Source organism: Scyliorhinus torazame, chromosome 5, assembly GCF_047496885.1.
Source record: "Scyliorhinus torazame isolate Kashiwa2021f chromosome 5, sScyTor2.1, whole genome shotgun sequence".
Classification (NCBI taxonomy): Eukaryota; Metazoa; Chordata; class Chondrichthyes; order Carcharhiniformes; family Scyliorhinidae; genus Scyliorhinus; species Scyliorhinus torazame.
The window spans coordinates 144,596,764-144,615,715 of record NC_092711.1 but is presented as its reverse complement, the minus strand read 5'-3'; the positions used below and the strand labels follow the sequence as shown (position 1 = coordinate 144,615,715).

The 18,952-nt window shown below is 47.0% G+C and overlaps 1 protein-coding gene and 1 long non-coding RNA gene across 2 annotated transcripts; one reads left to right on the top strand and one right to left on the bottom strand.

Annotated features, from left to right (window-relative positions):
- Positions 1-8,224: 8,224 nt before the first annotated feature.
- LOC140419998 (uncharacterized) lies at positions 8,225-9,835 on the bottom strand. Its single transcript, XR_011946123.1, has 2 exons — positions 9,711-9,835; positions 8,225-8,591 (listed from the first exon to the last, which is right to left on the bottom strand). It is a non-coding gene; the product is annotated as an uncharacterized lncRNA (long non-coding RNA).
- A 119-nt stretch (positions 9,836-9,954) lies between these two features.
- Positions 9,955-18,373, top strand: LOC140419986 (uncharacterized). The gene is made up of 2 exons (XM_072504020.1): positions 9,955-10,055; positions 12,281-18,373. Exon 2 carries the CDS (start codon positions 12,640-12,642, stop codon positions 13,984-13,986), a length of 1,347 nt encoding a protein of 448 aa, XP_072360121.1. The 5' UTR covers positions 9,955-10,055; positions 12,281-12,639; the 3' UTR covers positions 13,987-18,373.
- Positions 18,374-18,952: the final 579 nt, after the last annotated feature.

Sequence of the window (18,952 nt, the reverse complement as noted above, 5' to 3'; positions counted from 1 at the left end):
CAACTCCACCGACTTTAGTGTCATCTGCAAATTTACTCACCTATCCTTCTACGCCCTCCTCCAGGTCATTTATAAAAATGACAAACAGCAGTGGCCCCAAAACAGATCCTTGTGGTACACCACTAGTAACTGGACTCCAGTCTGAACATTTCCCATCAACCACCACCCTTTGTCTTCTTCCAGCTAGCCAATTTCTGATCCAAACTGCTAAATCTCCCTGAATCCCATGCTTCTGTATTTTCTGCAGTAGCCTACCGTGGGAAACCTTATCAAACGCTTTACTGAAATCCAGAAACACCACATCAACTGCTTTACCCTTATCCACCTGTTTGGTCACCTTCTCAAAGAACTCAATAAGGTTTGTGAGGCACGACCTACCCTTCACGAAACCGTGTTGACTATGTCTAATCAAATTATTCCTTTCCAGATGATTACACACGCTATCACTTATAAACCTTTCCAAGGGACTTCCGGTGACGGTGGGCGGGAGGCGGCTGCACAATGGAGAGCTCCCGCTCGGGAACGGCTTTTTCGGGGTTTTAAGCCCGGTCCCAGGGTCCATGGAGGCGGCAGAAGCAGGGAGAAGGCACGGAGGAGGCACAGTGAAGACACAGGAGGGAAAAAAACCCAAAGAAAAATGTCGAGGGTGAGCAAAAAAACGGCCGGACAAAAACCAGCTGGAGGTCCGTCGGGGAGTGGAAAGGTCACCGCGGGGTCACCAGGAAAAATGGAGGCTGGAGCACCAAGGAAGGCCGCACTGCTTACGGCTGAAGAAATAACCAAGGTGATGGCTGCGGAATTTGAAAAGCAGTTGGCGCAGATTGCGAAATGCATGGAGACGGTGAGGAAGGAGATGAGGGAGGTTTTGAGTGTGCTGGTGGAGGAGGCGGTTTCCCCGGTGAGGACGGAGGTGGCGAGCGCAGTGGCGGAGGTGCGAGAGCAAGGGGAGGCGCTGAAGGAAGTGGAGGAGACATTATTGCAGCATGGTGATCAACTTGCCTCGATGGGGAAAGAGATGCGGAAGGTGATGGATACTAACAAGGATCTGCGAGGAAAAATGGAAGACCTGGAAAATAGATCCAGGCGACAGAACTTGAGGATTGTGGGGCTACCCGAAGGAGTTGAAGGACCGAAGCCGACTGAGTATTTTGCCTCGATGCTGGCAAACCTATTGGGGGAGGGGGAGGATCCCTCCCGATATGAACTGGATCGGGCTCATCGGTCGTGGAGGCCTGTACCAAAGGCAAGTGAGCCACCAAGGGCAGTGACTCTGTGCTTCCGTAGGTACAGGGTGAAGGAGAAGGTCCTGAGCTGGGCCAAGCAGAAGCGGGTGGTGCAGTGGGCTGGAGCTGGTGTACATGTATACCAGGACTTTACGGTGGAGCTGGCAAGGAGGCGGGCTGCCTTCAACCGGGTGAAGAGGGCACTGTACATTAGCAAGGTGCGGTGCGGCATTGTATATCCAGCGAAGCTGAGGGTGACTTACAAGCTCAGGGACTTTGATTTTGGAACGGCTGAAGCAGCGGAGGAGTTTGCGAAAGCAGAAGGACTGTGGCAGAACTGACAAATTGAGGAATGGCCATGTGCCGATGTAACCTCATGACTGTATTTTCTTCTTTTTTGTATCACTGCGCGCGGGTGTAGAGATTAAAGGAGCCAATGTGGTATATATTTGGACAAGGGAAGGGACGGGACTTTCACTCGAAATGAGAGTTCTTTGGGGTGTAGGTGGATATGCGGGGTTTGTGTGCTAAAAGGGGATCTTTGGGATTTCCTGGGGCCAGGCAAGTGGGAAAGGGACCCGGGCGGGGGCCTCCATGCTGGCTGGTATGTGCTGGCCAGTGAACGGGAGTGAGGTGGGGGGAGGGGCTGCGGCCATCAGAGCCTGGCAGAACAGGGTCCGAGTGGTCTAGCCGGGGTGGAAAGTTGGGGGGTAAGGAACCAATGTTGGGGGGAGGAGTTTTACAAGAGGCAGTGGACGGGAGGAGCTGGAGACCTGGGGTGGGGGTGGGGGGTTGGGGGGTGGGGGGGGGGGTGGGAGCTGTGTAAGATTAAGGGTGACTACGGGTAATCCCTGATTCCTTTTTGTCATTTGTTTATGTAAACATGCGGGTTGAGGTTTGGGGGTTGGTGGGTAGATGGGATCGTTGTTATTATGGGGACTGACATATCTTGCTGATTATTGTTTATTGTTGATGGATGTAAATGTGGGAGAAAATGTGAAAATGGAGGAGAATTTAAAAAATTAAAAAATAAAATAAAATAAACCTTTCCAAGATTTTGCCCACAACAGAAGTAAGGCTCACTGGTCTATAGTTACCGGGGTTGTCTCTACTCCTCTTCTTGAACAAGGGGACAACATTTGCTCTCCTCCAGTCTTCTGGCACTATTCCTGCTGACAAAGGTGACTTAAAGATCAAAGCCAAAGGCTCAGCAATCTCCTCCCTAGCTTCCCTAAGAATCCTTGGATAAATCCCATCTGGCCCAGGGGACTTATCTATTTTCACCCTTTCCAGAATTGTTAACACCTCCTCCTTATGAACCTCAAGCCCTTCTAGTCTAGTAGCCTGAATCTCAGATTTTGGAAATATAAATTCCCTCTCCTTCTCCGCTTCTGTTCTCAATCTTTTCTCACTCTCCTCCCCCCACAGAGGCCTGAAACTTTTCTGGCCCAGACCTGTGGAAGGTTCCCTTCCCTGAATTACATCAGTGAATCAGTTGTTCTTTTGTGAACATCTGACAGTTTTCAGGGTCACCTTTTCCTAGTGCCGGCCTCACAAATGACCAGATTTCAACTCAATTTCACAACCCACCTTTGTGTTTTTCTGGATTTCTGGTCTTTCTGTCTAAACTGATTTCACAGGATATTGGAAGGGGAAGGTTTGCATTCGGGAAACATCACATCAGGATCTGACGGAGTCGCTTAAGTTATCGTTACTGAATATTAGCAGGTTTTGAACATAATATAAGAACATAAGAACTAGGAGCAGGAGTAGGCCATCTGGACCTTTGAGCCTGCTCTGCCATTCAATGAGATCATGGCTGATCTATTGTCGACTCAGCTCCACTTTCCCGCCAGAACACCATAACCCTTTATTCCTAAAAAAACTATCTATCTTTATCTTGAAAACATTTAATGAAGGAGCCTCAACTGCTTCATTGGGCAGGGAATTCCATCGATTCACATGGAAGGAAAAAACACTGTTCACAGTGGAGAGAAACCATACATGTGTTGTGTGTGTGGACGAGGTTTCAGCCAATCTTCTGGCCTGTCAAGACACAAGCGCATTCACACTGGCTCGAAACCGTGGAAATGTGGGGATTGTAAGGTGGCATTTGGTTTCCCGTCTGAGCTGGAAACTCATCGACGCACTCACACTGGGGAGAGACCATTCATCTGCTCCGTGTGTGGGAAGGGATCTACTTGGTCATCAAACTTGCTGACACAACAGCGGGTTCACACTGGAGAGAAGTTGTTCACCTGCTGTGTGTGTGGAAAAAGATTGACTGATTCATCCAAGTGACTGAAACAGTAGCGAGTTCACACCGGGGAGAGACCATCTGCCTGCACTGAGTGTGGGAAGGGATTCACTCATATATCCACCCTACTGAGACACCAGCGAGTTCACACTGACAAAATACCTTTTAAATGTCTGCACTGTGGGAAGTGCTTTAAAAGCTCTGGAAAACAGATGTACCATCAACATGTTCACACTGATGAGAGACCTTTTAAATGCCCAGACTATGTGAAATGTTATGAAGGCTCCTGGGAGCTGATGTCCCACCAATATATTCACACTGATGAGAGACCGTTCAGGTGCTCTCACTGCGGGGCTGGGTTCAGGCGATCATCTAAACTCACTGTCCACCAGTGAATTCACACTGGGGAGAGGCCATTCATCTGATTGTGGGAAGGGATTCATCCACCTTGCTGAAATACTGGTGGGATCATGTTGGGGTGATACAGTAGCACAGTGGTTAGCACTGTTGCTTCATAGCGCCAGGGTCCCAGGTTCGATTTGCGGCTTGGGTGTCTGTGCGGAGTCTGCACGTTCTCCCCGTGTCTGCGTGGGTTTCCTCCGGGTGCTCCGGTTTCCTCCCACGAGTCCCGAAAGAGGTGAACATAGAATAATACAAGAGCAGCACGATGGCGCAGTGGTAGCACTGCAGTCTCACGGCACCGAGGTCCCAGGTTCAATCCCAGCTCTGGGTCACTGTCCATGTGGAGTTTGCACATTCTCCCCTTGTTTGCGTGGGTGTCACCCCCACAACCCAAAAGATGTGCAGGGTAGGTGGATTGAACATGCTAAATTGTCCCTTAATTGGAAAAGGTGAATTGGGTACTCTAAATTTAAAAAAAACAGAACAATACAGCACAGGAACAGGCCCTTCGGCCCTCCAAGCCTACGTCGATGTGGTACCTGCCTCAACTAAAACTGTCTGCACTTATGGAGTCCATATCCTTCCATTCCCACCCTATTCATATATTTATCTAGTTGTCCCTTAAATGCCGCTACCGTACCTGCTCCCACCACCTCCCCAGGCAGCACGTTCCATATATTTCCCATCCTGTATAAAAAACCTGCTTTGCACATCTGTTCTGAACTTTTCCCCGCGCACTTTAAACCTCTGTCCCCTAGTACTTGACTCTCCTACCCTAGGAAAGAGCATCTGACTATCCACTCAGTCCATACCACTCATAATCTTGTAAACCTCTATCAGTTCGCCTCTCAACCTCTGTTGTTCCAGTGAGAACTGACCGAGTTTATCTAATGTGCTGTTGGGTAATTTGGACATTCTGAATTCTCCCACCGTGTACCCGAACAGACGGCAGAATGTGGCGACTCGGGGCTTTTCACTTCATTGCAATGTTAATGTCAGCTTACTTGTGACAATAGAGATGATTATTATTAAAGACAGACCTTTCAAATGTTTAAACTGTGGGAAATTCGATAAAACGTCCGGGGAACTGATGTCCCATCAGCTTGTTCACACTGATGAGAGACCGTTCAGGTGTTCTCACTGTGGGACTAGATTCAGCAACTCACTGTAGACCGGCGAATTCACACTGGGTCCAAACTTTCCTCATAGTTAAAATTCTCCATTCCTGGTAACATCATCATAAATCTTCTCTGCAACGGGCAGCATGAGGTCCCAGGTTCGAATCCCGGCCCCGGGTCACTGTCCGTGTGGAGTTTGCACATTCTCCCTGTGTTTGCGTGGGTTTCGCCCCCACAACACAAAGATGTGCAGGGTAGGTCGATTGGCCACAATAAATTACCCCTTAATTGGAAAAAATTAATTGGGCACACTAAATTTAAATAAATAAATAATCTCCTCTGCAGTCTCTCTCGGATGATCACATCCTTCCGGCAATATGGCTGTGGTCTAACTGGTGTTTGATGCAGTTCCAGCACAAGCTCCCTGTTCTTATAATCTCAACCCTCGGCTACCAAAGGAAACTATCCCACCTGCCTTCCTAAGCACTGAAATGAAATGAAAATGAAATGAAAATCGCTTATTGTCACGAGTAGGCTTCAATGAAGTTACTGTGAAAAGCCACATTCCAGTGCCTGTTCGGGGAGGCTGGTACAGGAATCAAACTCGTGCTGCTGGCCTGCCTTGGTCTGCTTTAAAAGCCAGCGATTTAGCCCAGTGTGCTAAACCAGCCTCTTACTGAAGAGAGAGAGTGAGAGGCAGCTGAGAGAGACAGAGGGAGAGAGAGGAAGCAGAGGGGGTGAGAGGCACCAGAGAGAGAGAGGAACACCAGAGACTGGGAGAGGCAGGAGAGAGAGGGGAGAGAAGAGAGAGACAGTCTAGTCAGTAACAAAAACAAGTAATGGAATTGAGTTCAGACACGGATCTGCATGACCCGACACCACTTTATTGACAGATTGACAAGGTAGTCACTGTACTTGAATCAATGTTATTCACTTTTGGAATTGAATGAACAAAGGGTCAGATTAACGATATCACAATCACCCAGATTCAAATAGGTCTGTTTAATACAGAACAGGATTAAACCCAGTGTCCAATATTACAGGTGTCTGTGGCTGTTTGATACCTGGTTTCATTGTACAGCTGACAAGCCCACAGCTTCAGTGAACTCGTCTATCCAGGGTCTGTTTTTAAACCCTCATCACAACATAATACCTGGTTAGCTATTTATATATGGTCAGCCTGCTTGGACAGCTAACACAAAGCTCAACCAGAAACTATGGTTCTTCTTTCAACTGATTCTAGCTCCGACAAGCGGTCACAGCATCTCCAGCCTTCAGCTCTTTTTTGGGCTGTTATTGACATGAGCAAGAACATAATAAGAACTAGGAGCAGGAGTACGCCATCTGGCCCCTCGAGCCTGCTCCACCATTCAATGAGATCATGGCTGATCTTTTGTGGACTCAGCTCCACTTTCCGGCCCGAACACCATAACCCTTAATCCCTTTATTCTTCAAAAAACTATCTATCTTTATCTTAAAAACATTTAATGAAGGAACCTCTACTGCTTCACTGGGCAAGGAATTCCATAGATTCACAACCCTTTGGGTGAAGAAGTTCCTCCTAAACTCAGTCCTAAATCTACTTCCCCTTATTTTGAGGCTATGCCCCCTAGTTCTGCTTTCACCCGCCAGTGGAAACAACCTGCCCGCATCTATCCTATCTATTCCCTTCATAATCTTATATGTTTCTATAAGATCCCCCCTCATCCTTCTAAATTCCAACGAATACAGTCCCAGTCTACTCAACCTCTCCTCGTAATCCAACCCCTTCAGCTTTGCGATTAACCTAGTGAATCTCCTCTGCACACCCTCCAGTGCCAGTACGTCCTTTCTCAAGTAAGGAGACCAAAACTGAACACAATACTCCAGGTGTGGCCTCACTAACACCTTATACAATTGCAGCAGAACCTCCCTAGTCTTAAACTCCATCCCTCTAGCAATGAAGGACAAAATTCCATTTGCCTTCTTAATCACCTGTTGCACCTGAAAACCAACTTTTTGCAACTCATGCACTAGCACACCCAGGTCTCTCTGCACAGCAGCATGTTATATTTTATCATTTAAATAATAATCCCTTTTGCTGTTATTCCTACCAAAATGGATAACCTCACATTTGTCAACATTGTATTCCATCTGCCAGACCCTAGCCCATTCACTTAGCCTATCCAATTCCCTCTGCAGACTTCCAGTATCCTCTGCACTTTTTGCTTTACCACTTATCTTAGTGTCGTCTGCAAACTTGGACATATTGCCCTTGGTCCCCAACTCCAAATCATCTATGTAAATTGTGAACAGTTGTGGGCCCAACACTGATCCCTGAGAGACACCACTAGCTACTGATTGCCAACCAGAGAAACACCCATTAATCCCCATTCTTTGCTTTCTATTAATTAACCAATCCGCTATCCATGCTACTACTTTCCCCTTAATGCCATGCATCTTTATCTTATGCAACAACCTTTTGTGTGGCACCTTGTCAAAGGCTTTCTGGAAATCCAGATATACCACATCCATTGGCTCCGCGTTATCTACCGCACTGTTAATGTCCTCAAGAAATTCCACTAAATTAGTTAGGCACGACCTGCCCTTTATGAACCCATGCTGCGTCTGTCCAATGGGACAATTTCCATCCAGATGCCTCGCTATTTCTTCCTTGATGATAGATTCCAGCATCTTCCCTACTACCGAAGTTAAGCTCACTGGCCTATAATTACCCGCTTTCTGCCTACCTCCTTTTTTAAACAGTGGTGTCACGTTTGCTAATTTCCAATCTGCCGGGACCACCCCAGAGTCTAGTGAATTTTGGTAAATTATCACTCGTGCATTTGCAATTTCCCTAGCCATCTCTTTTAGCACTCTGGGATGCATTCCATCAGGTCCAGGAGACTTGTCTACCTTTAGCCCCATTAGCTTGCCCATCACTACCTCCTTGGTGATAACAATCCTCTCAAGGTCCTCACCTGTCATAGCGTCATTTCCATCAGTCACTGGCATGTTATTTGTGTCTTCCACTGTGAAGGCCAACCCAAAAAACCTGTTCAGTTCCTCAGCCATTTCCTCATCTCCCATTACTAAAGAGAGAGGCAGCAAGTTGCCTGAGGCTTAAATGGGAAGTTGAAACTTGTGACTCAAAACCAACTGTGTAAGATCTCTGAAAAGATCAGGAATTTTAAAAGATAAATTCTAAACCCAGTGAACAAATTAATGAGTCATAAGACAAAAACTTCAGGTTTTATGACTTTACTGCAACAAACTAGAAGCAACAATGCCTAAACACTATTTTTATAGGGAACGTATCCCTTAAACTACAAATAGAATGTAGCCCTTTTACTTTTAAGACAATCAAAAATCACACTCCATGGTTACGTCGCTGAAGTTGTAACTCAATTCTCCTGGAACCAGCCCAATGTGATTCTTCATGCCTGTGTTTACTTCCATTCTGTTCCTTCGCCTGACTGGCAATCCTTAACCCCAGAAGTGTATTTTGCAGTGATGGTTCTCTTGATGATATTCAGGTCCCGATAAACCAAGTGACTCCTCCAAATCCTGAAGTGGCGTTAGGTTTTTTTCTGCAAATCTTCATCTAATATCCTGTAAAAGGAATTTACAAATGGAAATTGAGAACAGGCAATTCTAGTTTCCATCCAACACACTCTCCCTCCATTCTCACTCTGCTGTAATATTCATCCTCCTAATTCTCTAAAGGTGCTGATTCAGGCTGACTGACAGATCCCTGCTCCCCGTCTTGGAGAGGCCTGAAAATCTCCATGCAGACTGCCAGACAGAAATATGTCTATGTTACTGAACTCAAAATGTATGGAACATACAGACTGGATTCACTTCCTTTCTCTTCAGCTGCTGCAAGTCACCACTGTCCCCTCAGAATGAGGAAAGAAATGGAAAGATAAAGTAGACTTGGAGCAGCTGCTGCCTCTTGTGGGGCATTCCAGAACGAGAGGTAATAGTCTTACGGTAAGCGGTAGCAAATTCAAAAGTTTTAATTTAAAAAAAAATGTTTTTTAAGCGTACCCAATTATTTTTTTTTCAATTAAGGGGCAATTTAGTGTGACCAATCCACCTACTCTGCACATCTTTGGATTGTGGGGGTGAAACCTACGCAGACACAGGGAGTAAGTGCAAATTCCACACAGACATTGACCCAGGGCCGGGATCAAACCCAGATCCTCAGCGCTGTAGGCAGCAGTGCTAACCACTGGGCCACAGTGCTAACCACTGGGCCACAGTGCTGCCCTATTCAAAACAGTGTTGAGGAGAAGCTGCTTCTCCCAAGGGCTGTGAATCTGTGGAATTCACTACCCCAGAGTGCGGTGGAGCTGGGACAGTGAGTAAATTTAGAGTTGGACAGATTTTTAATCGGGTTGAATGGTTTTGAAGAACTCTCAGGACGGTGGAGATAAGGCCAGGATGAGATCAGCGATGATCGAATGGCGGAGCAGACTCGATGGGCCAAATGGCCTAATTCTGTTCTTATATCGTATGAACTTCTGAAAGGGGGAGACATTGATTTGCACCCAGATGTTGCCCAGAGGAGGAAGTTTTAGTCTGAAACCCATTGTTTAACCTCCACATTGTGACATCATAAAGGAATTCATCCTCTAAATCAGCCAATAGGAATCCACTCGCTCCGTGGTGACGTCACTGCATTACTGCGCGCACGCCGGCGCGCGGACACGCGAGCACCGCCCCCACCCTCTGTTCCGTCTCCCCCAACACATCCTCGAGACGGTTTCCAGCAACCGGCTGACAGTTCCGGCCTTCGGAGATCTCCCACTTCCCTGATCCGGGACTGCGCATGTCTCAGGGAGAGGGACTGCTGCGCATGCGTAGTTGAGCTCACTTCCGCTGACCTTACCTCTCAGGTGTTGACCAATGGGAAGAGTTGGAGGACCGGAAAGACTCTGCCCCTCCGCCAATCAAAGCTCCCCCATTGTCTTGATGCGAAAGCTGCACATGGAGGTTTCTGCCGAGCAAAGCTGTTGTTCCCCGAATCCTGAATGAGCTTGAGCTGCACACAGACTCCTGTCTCCAACATCTGTGAGTAAAACACTTTATTTTCTCCCCCTTTCCATTTCTTTTCTCATTCTGACCTTCAATTGGTAACTTGCAGCGACTGAAGGGAAAGGAAGTGAATCCAGGGAGAGTGCAGACTCTGCAAAGCTTGGCCCAGGTCTCTCTCTCTCTCACAAAGACATTGACATCCTTTGCTCCCTCAGCTTGACACATTTATTTGTCTGGCTAAAAGGACGATCTCTTTCCCAATGTTCACAATTAAAGGGCTGGTTTCCCCAGGAGAGGGCTGACATTTAAGGGGTCAGTAAACAGGCCAAATCCAACTCAGCCAATTACTTCCCTGTCGGAATACTCTCCATCATCAGCAAAGTAATGGAAGGAGTCATCAAAGGTCCTATTAAGTGGCACTTATTCTGCAATAACCTGCTCCAGGACGCTCAGTTTGGGTTCTGCCAGGGTCTCTCAGCTCCTGACCTCATTACAACCTTGGTTCAACCAACATCCTGGGGGTTACCATTGATCAGAAACTGGACTGGACTAGCCATATTAATACTGTAGCTACCAAGGCAGATCAAGGGCTGGGAATCCTACGGCGAGTAACATGCCTCCTGATGCCCCAAAGCCTGTCTACCAGACATCTACAAGCACAAGTCTGGAGTGTAATGGAATACACTCCACTTTGCTGGATGAGTGCAGCTCCAACAACACGCAAGAAGCCGGACTCTATCCAGATAAAGCAGCCCGATTGATTGCATCGCCTTCCACAAACATTCAAACCTCCCACCACCGACAAACAGTAGCAGTCGTGTATACCATTTACAGGATACACTGCAGTAACTCATAAAGATTCCTCAGACAGCACCTTCCAAACACACAACCACTACCATCTAGAAGGACAAGAGCAGCAGAAACCTGGGAAGCCCACCACCTGGAAGTTCGCCTACAAGTTACTCACCACCTTGACTTGGAAATATATTGCCATTCCTTCACTGCCTCTGGGGCAACATCCTGGAATTCCCTCCCTAACAGCACAGGGGATGTAGGGCAGCATGGTGGAGCAGTGGTTAGCGCTGCTGCTTCACGGCTCCGAGGTCCCAGGCTTAATCTCGGCTCTAGGTCACTGTCCGTGTGGAGTTTGCACACTCACCCCGTGTTTGCTTGCGTTTCGCCCCCACAACCCAAAGATGTGCAGGGTAGGTAGATTCGCCACGCTAAATTGCCCCTTAATTGTAAAAAATTAATTGGGTAGTCTAAATTTATAAAAAAACAAATGGAAAAAAAAACAGCACAGGGGATGTACCTACACCTCAAGGACTGCAGCAGTTCAAGAAGGCAGCTCACCACTACTTCGGAAGGTCAACTGGGGATGGGCAATAAATGCTGGCCTGACCATCATTGTCCACATCCCGTAAATTAATTTAAAAAAAATTAATATTGGACAGAGATATGTCGAGTGTTGTTATATGGTATGTATTGTAGCTATTATTGATGGTTCTGTAATACAATACAGGTAGTATTTCTACTTTTGTAAATAGTACTGTACCTACATTATATATTTCCAGTCATACAGTCATTGCAGCACTGACAGAATCCATTTGGGAACTCAAGTCAATGCTGACTCTCTGTACAGCAATCCAGTCAGTCCCATTCCCCCTCGATATCCCTGTTCACCCGCAAGTTTTTTTTCTTCAAGTAACTATCCTATTTTATTTTAAATTATTGATCATCTGGACTTCCACAACCCTTGTGGGCAGTGAGTTCCCTGTCATGACCACTCCATGACTAAATAAAATTCTTCCTCAGAATTTCCCTATCTCTAATCAGTAAATGTACTTGTATGGAGATTCTCTACTCTTGTACAGGTTTTAGTGAGTTTCGATTTGTTGATCAGCATCTTCACGAAAACTGGGAGGGAAAGTAAGTGAATACAGTCTGTTTATTACACACATTTTTCATCCAGTAATATCGATATATATCTGTCTGGCAGACCTACATTTCAGGTCTCTGTGTCCAGGACAGGAAGCAGTGAGCTTGGATCTGTCAATCAGCCTGAATCAGCACCTTCAGGAGAATTGGGAGGGTGAATATTAGATACAGCAGAGTGAGAATGGAGGGAGAGTGTGTGGGATTGAGATTTAGAGCATTTCAGGGAAAGAGAGAGGAAAGAATGTTCGATAGAAACTAGAATTGTCTGTTCTGAATTTCTATCCTGTACTGACAATGATTACTATTGTAAAATCTGTTTGCAGGAAGTTCGAACGAGAGGAGTTTGAGGCCGATATCTCAAACTAAATATCACATCAAGAACTGACTGAGTCACTCAATTCTTGGGATCATCGGCCTTTGAACCTAGAAGGAGAAATGTTTGTCTATTCTGTCTGCTTCACGAGATTTTAAACATCAGTGTGTCTGGAAAAGCACTGAGACACACACACACACCCGTGTGAGACTGTTACAGGGCACTGACTGTGGAAAGAGCTTTAACCAGAGACACAGTCTGAAAAAGTACTACACCATTCACAGCAGGGAGAGACTGTATAGGTGTTCTGTGTGTGGACGAGGCTTCAACTGATTGTCCAACGCAGTGAGACGCAAGATCACCCGGACCATGGAGAAACCATGGAAATGTGAGGATTGTGGGAAGGGATTCACAGCCACACACGAGCTGGCAAGGCATCAACTCAGTCACACTGGAGAGAGGCCGTTCACCTGCTCTCAGTGTTTAAAGGGATTCACTGTCGTTGGCAACCTGCGGAGACACGAACGAGTTCACACTGGGGAGAGACCGTTCACCTGCTCTGACTGTGAGAAGGGATTCACTCGGTTATCCCACCTGCAGACACACCAGCGAGTTCACACTGGGGAGAGGCCTTTCACCTGCTCTGTGTGTGGGAAGGGATTCATTGACATTGGCAATCTGCGGAAACACGAACGAGTTCACACTGGAGAGAGGCCTTTCACCTGCTCTCAGTGTGAAAAGGGATTCACTGACATTGGCAACCTGCGGAGACACGAACGAGTTCACACTGGAGAGAGGCCTTTCGCCTGCTCTCAGTGTGAAAAGGGATTCACTGACATTTACAGCCTGCGGAGACACGAACGAGTTCACGCCGGTGAGAGACCATTTATCTGCTCTGACTGTGGGAAGGGATTCTCTCAGTTATCCCACCTGCAGACACACCAGCGAGTTCACACTGGGGAGAGGCCTTTCACCTGCTCTGTGTGTGAAAAGGGATTCACTGACCTTGGCAACCTGCGGAAACACGAACGAGTTCACACTGGAGAGAGGCCTTTCACCTGCTCTCACTGTGAAAAGGGATTCACTGACATTGGCAACCTGCGGAGACACGAACGAGTTCACACCGGGGAGAGGCCGTTCATCTGCAGTGTGTGTGATAAGGGATTCACTCAGTTACACCACCTGCAGACACACCAGCGAGTTCACACCGGGGAGAAGCCGTTCATCTGCACTGTGTGTGATAAGGGATTCACTCGGTTACCCCACCTGCAGACACACCAGAGCTTTCACACCGGGGAGAAGCCATTCATCTGCACTGTGTGTGATATGGGATTCACTCAGTTATCCAACCTGCAGAGACACCAGAGCTTTCACACCGGGGAGAAACCATTCATCTGCACTGTGTGTGATATGGGATTCACTCAAGTATCCGGCCTGCGTAGCCACAATGTCACTCACACCAAGAGCAGGCCCTTTAAATGCTCTGTCTGCAGGAAGGGTTTCAAAAGCTCTTGGCTACTGATGTCACACCAGCGCAGTCACACTGAGGAGAGACCGTTCAGCTGCTCTCACTGCACAAAGAGGTTTCAAACATCATCCACATTGCGGAGACACCAGCGAGTTCACACTGGAAAGAAGCCATTCACCTGCTCTCACTGTGGGGAGGGATTCACTCAGTCGTCCAACATGCTGAGGCACCAAAGGGTTCACAAGTGATGTTGGGTTAGACTCTGCTGTTATTCCTGCTGTTAATCACATCCAGGACTGAACCTGAAGTGGGTGAAAGTGTTTGTCTCCTCGCCAACTCCTGGTGCTCGGACGTGGTGACCCTGGCGAACTGGAATATCCGACTGTGAAGTGCCGTCCAAACTACCTTCCATGGGAATTCTCTTCTGCCATCATCACGGCGGTCTACATCCCACCCCAGGCGGAAGTGAAGAACGTGCTTGATGAATTGTGCACAGCAATAAATAACAATGAAGCAGAATACCCGGAGGCCTTGTACATCGTGGCCAAGAACGTCAACCAGGCCAACCTCGAGTGTACTGCCAAAATTCCACCAACACATCTCCTGTCCCGACTGGGACCCCAACATCCTTGACCACTGCTACACAAACATCAAGGGTGCCTGATGATCCATCCCCTGACTGCACTTCGGAAAATCGGACCACAAGACGGTGCTCCTTCTCCCGGCATACAAGCAGAAACTTAACGGGAAAATCCGGTCAAGAAGGTCGATGCAACAGAAGAGCTCCTATGCGACTGCTTGGAGTCAGTGGACTGGCCCATATTCAAGAACAAGGGCAGCACGGTAGCACAAGTGGATAGCACTATGACTTCACAGCGCCAGGGTCCCAGGTTCGATTCCCTGCTGGGTCACTGTCTGTGCGGAGTCTGCACGTTCTCCCTGTTTCTGCGTGGGGTTCCTCTGGGTGCTCTGGTTTCCTCCCACAGTCCAAAGACTTGCAGGTTAGGTGGATTGGCCATGATAAATTGCCTTAGTGACCAAAAAAGGTTAGGAGGGGTTATTGGGTTACAGGGATAGGGTGGAAGTGAGGGCTAAAGTGGGTCGATGTAGACTCGATGGGCCAAATGGCCTCCTTCTGCACTGTATGTTCTATGTTAACTCCGCAGCCAACCTAGACGAGTATGCCAGCACCGTCACAGACTTCATCGGTAAATGTGTAGAAGATTGCGTGCACAAGAAGGTAGCCTGTACGTTACCCAACCAGAATCCATGGTTTAATTTGGAGGTTCACTCCCGACTCAAGGTGTAAAAGGCAGGCAACCCTGACCTATACACGAAATCTATATATGACCTCCGCAAAGCCAACAGGGACTCCCAAGTGACGATACCAAACTAATCTCGAGTCGCAGACTAACGACAGGGACTCTCATTGGTTGTGCCAGGTCATGCACCCAGATCCTGCGCTGACCCACTGGCAGGTGTGTTTCCGGACATCCTCAAACTCTCCCTCCTCCGTTCCAAGGTTCCCATCGGCTTCAAGAAGACCACATCATACCAATGCCAAAGAAGAACCAGGCAACGTGCCTCAAGGACTATCATCCGGTGGCCTTGACATCGATCATTATGAATTGCTTCGAGATGTTGGACACATCAACTCCATACTCGCAGCATTCCGTGATCCACTGCAATTTGCATACCGCCACAACCGGTCCACAGCAGATGCCATCTCCCTGGCCCTATACTCGCCCCCGAAGCATCTCGACAACAAGGACTCCTATGTTACACTCCTATTCATTGACTACAGCTCCGCCTTCAACACCATAATCCCAGCCAAGCTCATATCAAAACTCCAAAACTTCGGACTAGGCTCCTCCCTCTGCAACTGGATCCTCGACTTTCTGACCCACAGACCACAATCAGTAAAGATAAACAACAACACCTCCTCCATGATAGTTCTCAATTCAGGAGCGCCGCAAGGCTGCACTGCCTATACACACACAACTGCATGGCAAAATTTGGCTCCAAATCGATCCGCATGTTTGCTGATGACACGACTATAGTGGTTCGGATCACGAACATCTCCACGATAGTCCTCAATACCGGGGCCCCACAAGGCTGCGTACTTAGCCCCCTACTACGCTCGTTATACACACGACTGTGTGGCAAATTCTGCTCCCGCTCCATCTACAAGTTTGCTGATGACACGACGTAATGGGTCGGATATCAAACAACGATGAGTCAGAGTCCAGGAGGGAGATAGAGAACCTAGTGGCATGGTGTAATGACAACAATCTCTCACTCAATGTCAGCAAAACTAAGGAGCTGGTCATTGACTTCAGGAAGCGAAGTATCGTACACATCCCTGTCTGCATTAATGGGGCCGAGGTGGAGATGGTTAGCAGCTTCAAATTCCGAGGTGTGCACATCACCAGCATTCTGTTCTGGTCCACCCACATCGACGCTACGACCAAGAAACATATACTTAGGAAACTAAGGAAATTCAGCATGCCCACACTGATTGCCACATGGGAGGCACGTAACACAGTGGTTAGCATTGTTGCTTCACAGCGCCAGCGTCCCAGGTTTGATTCCCGCTTGGGTCATTGTCTGTGTGGAGTATGCATGTTCTCCCCGTGTCTGCGTGGGTTTCCTCTGGGTGCTCCGGTTTCCTCCCACAAGTCCCAAAAGACATGCTTGTTAGGTGAATTGGACATTCTGAATTTTCCCTCAGTGAACCCAAACAGGCGCCAGAGTGTGGCAACTAGGGGATTTTCACAGTAACTTCATTGCAGTGTTAATGTAAGCCTACTTGTGACAATTATGAAGATTATCATTGACTTTTACCAATTATTACAGGTGCACCAACTTTTACAGGAGCACCATAGAAAACATCTTATCTGGCTGCATCACCGCTTGTGTTATGGGCCAGGGTTCAGAAAACTCCAAAGTATATCATGGAGTTCACCTGACCTACAATTGTTTATTGATTTTGGTTCCGATGAGCACAAGGGCTGCCTTTCAGGTGTTATTCAACAGAGGCCTTCACCACTTTTAATCAAAACAAGCTTTATTCTACGAATTTAGTTAACATTTTTATAAACACACGCAGTAAGCATTTTTATAAATTACAAACATAAATACCCCACACAGCTACAGTAATCTATGTATAACCCTGAATACATTCCCCCCTTTAACTGTTCCAATTTAATAACAAGATCCCATAAACCAGTACCTCCTTTTCAAAGGTGTGGCCCAGCACACAGCACTCAAGACCTGGTTTGGATGCGCTTGTTTCCTTTCCAAAACAGCAGGTTTGAATTCCTTCCAGAAAGCAATTATTTCTTTTCAAGTTATCAAGCAGTCTGGAAACAGCTTTTAAAATGAAGATCGAGAGACAGGCCAAAATACTTCTCTTTCTGAGTACAGCAGCCAAAAATGTGAGAACGAAAGCAAAAAACTCAGAGCCACAAAACAGCCCCAAACCAAAGCAGAAGTAAAACCAACTCCCACAGCCACAGCCCAGCTCCACCCACACAATGACATCACTGAAGCCATGTGATAAGACAAAACATTTCTTAAAGGGAATGTATTCAGGGTTATACTCAGCCCAAGACTAAGAAACTACAGAGTTGTGAACACAGCCCAGTCCCTCACACGAACCCGCCTCCCATCCATTGACTCTGTCCACACCTCCCGCTGCTTTGGGAAAGCCGGCAGCAAAATCAAACACCCTCCCACCAAGGTTATTCCCTTTTCCAATCTCTTCCATTGGGCAGGTGATACAAAAGTTTGAGATCTCGCAATAACAGATTCTAAACAGCTTCTTACCCGCTGTTACCAGACTGCTGAATGACCCTCTTATGGACTGAACTGATCTCTCCACAAATCTTCTCTACTGAGTAGCACTACACTCCGTGTGCTTCACCCGATGTCTACATATTTAAATTGTGTATTTATCATATGTCCTATGTTTTTTCATGTATAAAATGATCTGTCTGTATTGTACACAGAACAATACGTTTCACTGTACCTCGGTGCACGTAAATAAATTTAATCAGATCAAACTTTGTTCATTCTGACACTTGATGAAGTGGGAGGGTCGGAGGGTTTCTTTCTGCTGGATTGGCCGGTCTCACGACTTTGCTTCCAGTGGACCGATGCTCTTTGAGCCTGGGGGAGAGCACATTTCCACTGGAATGATCCACAAAGGCTGAAGTACATTAATTTTATCCTGGATAGTAAATAGTGTTATTCCCCCACTACAGATGGATCTAAAAGAAACCAGATGGGTTTTTACAACTATCGACAATGCTTTCATGGTCAGCGATGACTTTTAATTCCAGATTTTTAATTAATTTAAATTTCACCATCTGCATTATCCTGGGTCTCTGGGTTCCTGGTCTGGCTATTGTTTTCCGAGATGTGTTTTGTGAGAGATGAAGTCACTATAGCCAATAAGTGAGCTGTTTTCGAGTTGTTTCCTTGACGTCCTGTACTTTCCCACTAACTTACAGACAAAACAGCTGCAACTGTACTGTGTATAAACGTGTGTTATTGTAACTACTCCCAGAGATGCTTCGGTTCGCTGAAGCATTCCCTGCATGTTTGTAATAAAGATTCCTAAACTTTACCCAACTCTAGACTCCGAGTGACATTTGTCCCAAAACAGCCTGGCATCAGGAACAGGATCCACTGACGACTCTGGGGATAAAGCCGTATGGGAGGTGAAACAGAAAGAGTTAGGCAGTTGGACAGAGTTTGGCGTGTGTTCAGAGGTCCCAGATAGGGGTCAGCCAGCATCATCACATCGATGGATCTGCACAGAAAAGGTCCAACCAGATGGAACTTATAGGGCCAAGGTGAGGTTAGTGACGTGGGAATTTGAAGAAGTCTTAGAGAGAAAGAGGTCAGAGTGGACTCGCCCACAGCGGGAAAGGTAATTTTGAAATTTCTTTTGCCCTTTTCGTGACATTTTCTCAGAACTTTCAGTCAAGAAACATAAAAGCTGCATTTGCGCTGGGGATCACCTCCAGAGGGCAGTGTTTCTACAACCTACGGTGCCAGATGTAGATGGAAGACTTTGGAAATTCAATAAGTTTGTCTATGTTTTGAACAATGTTTCAAGTGTATGGCACTTCTCAGTTAGATCAGTTTTGTCCAAGTCGGGTTGTCTGTACCTGAAGGCAGAAGCTGCCGTGCTTTATTGGTTCCAAG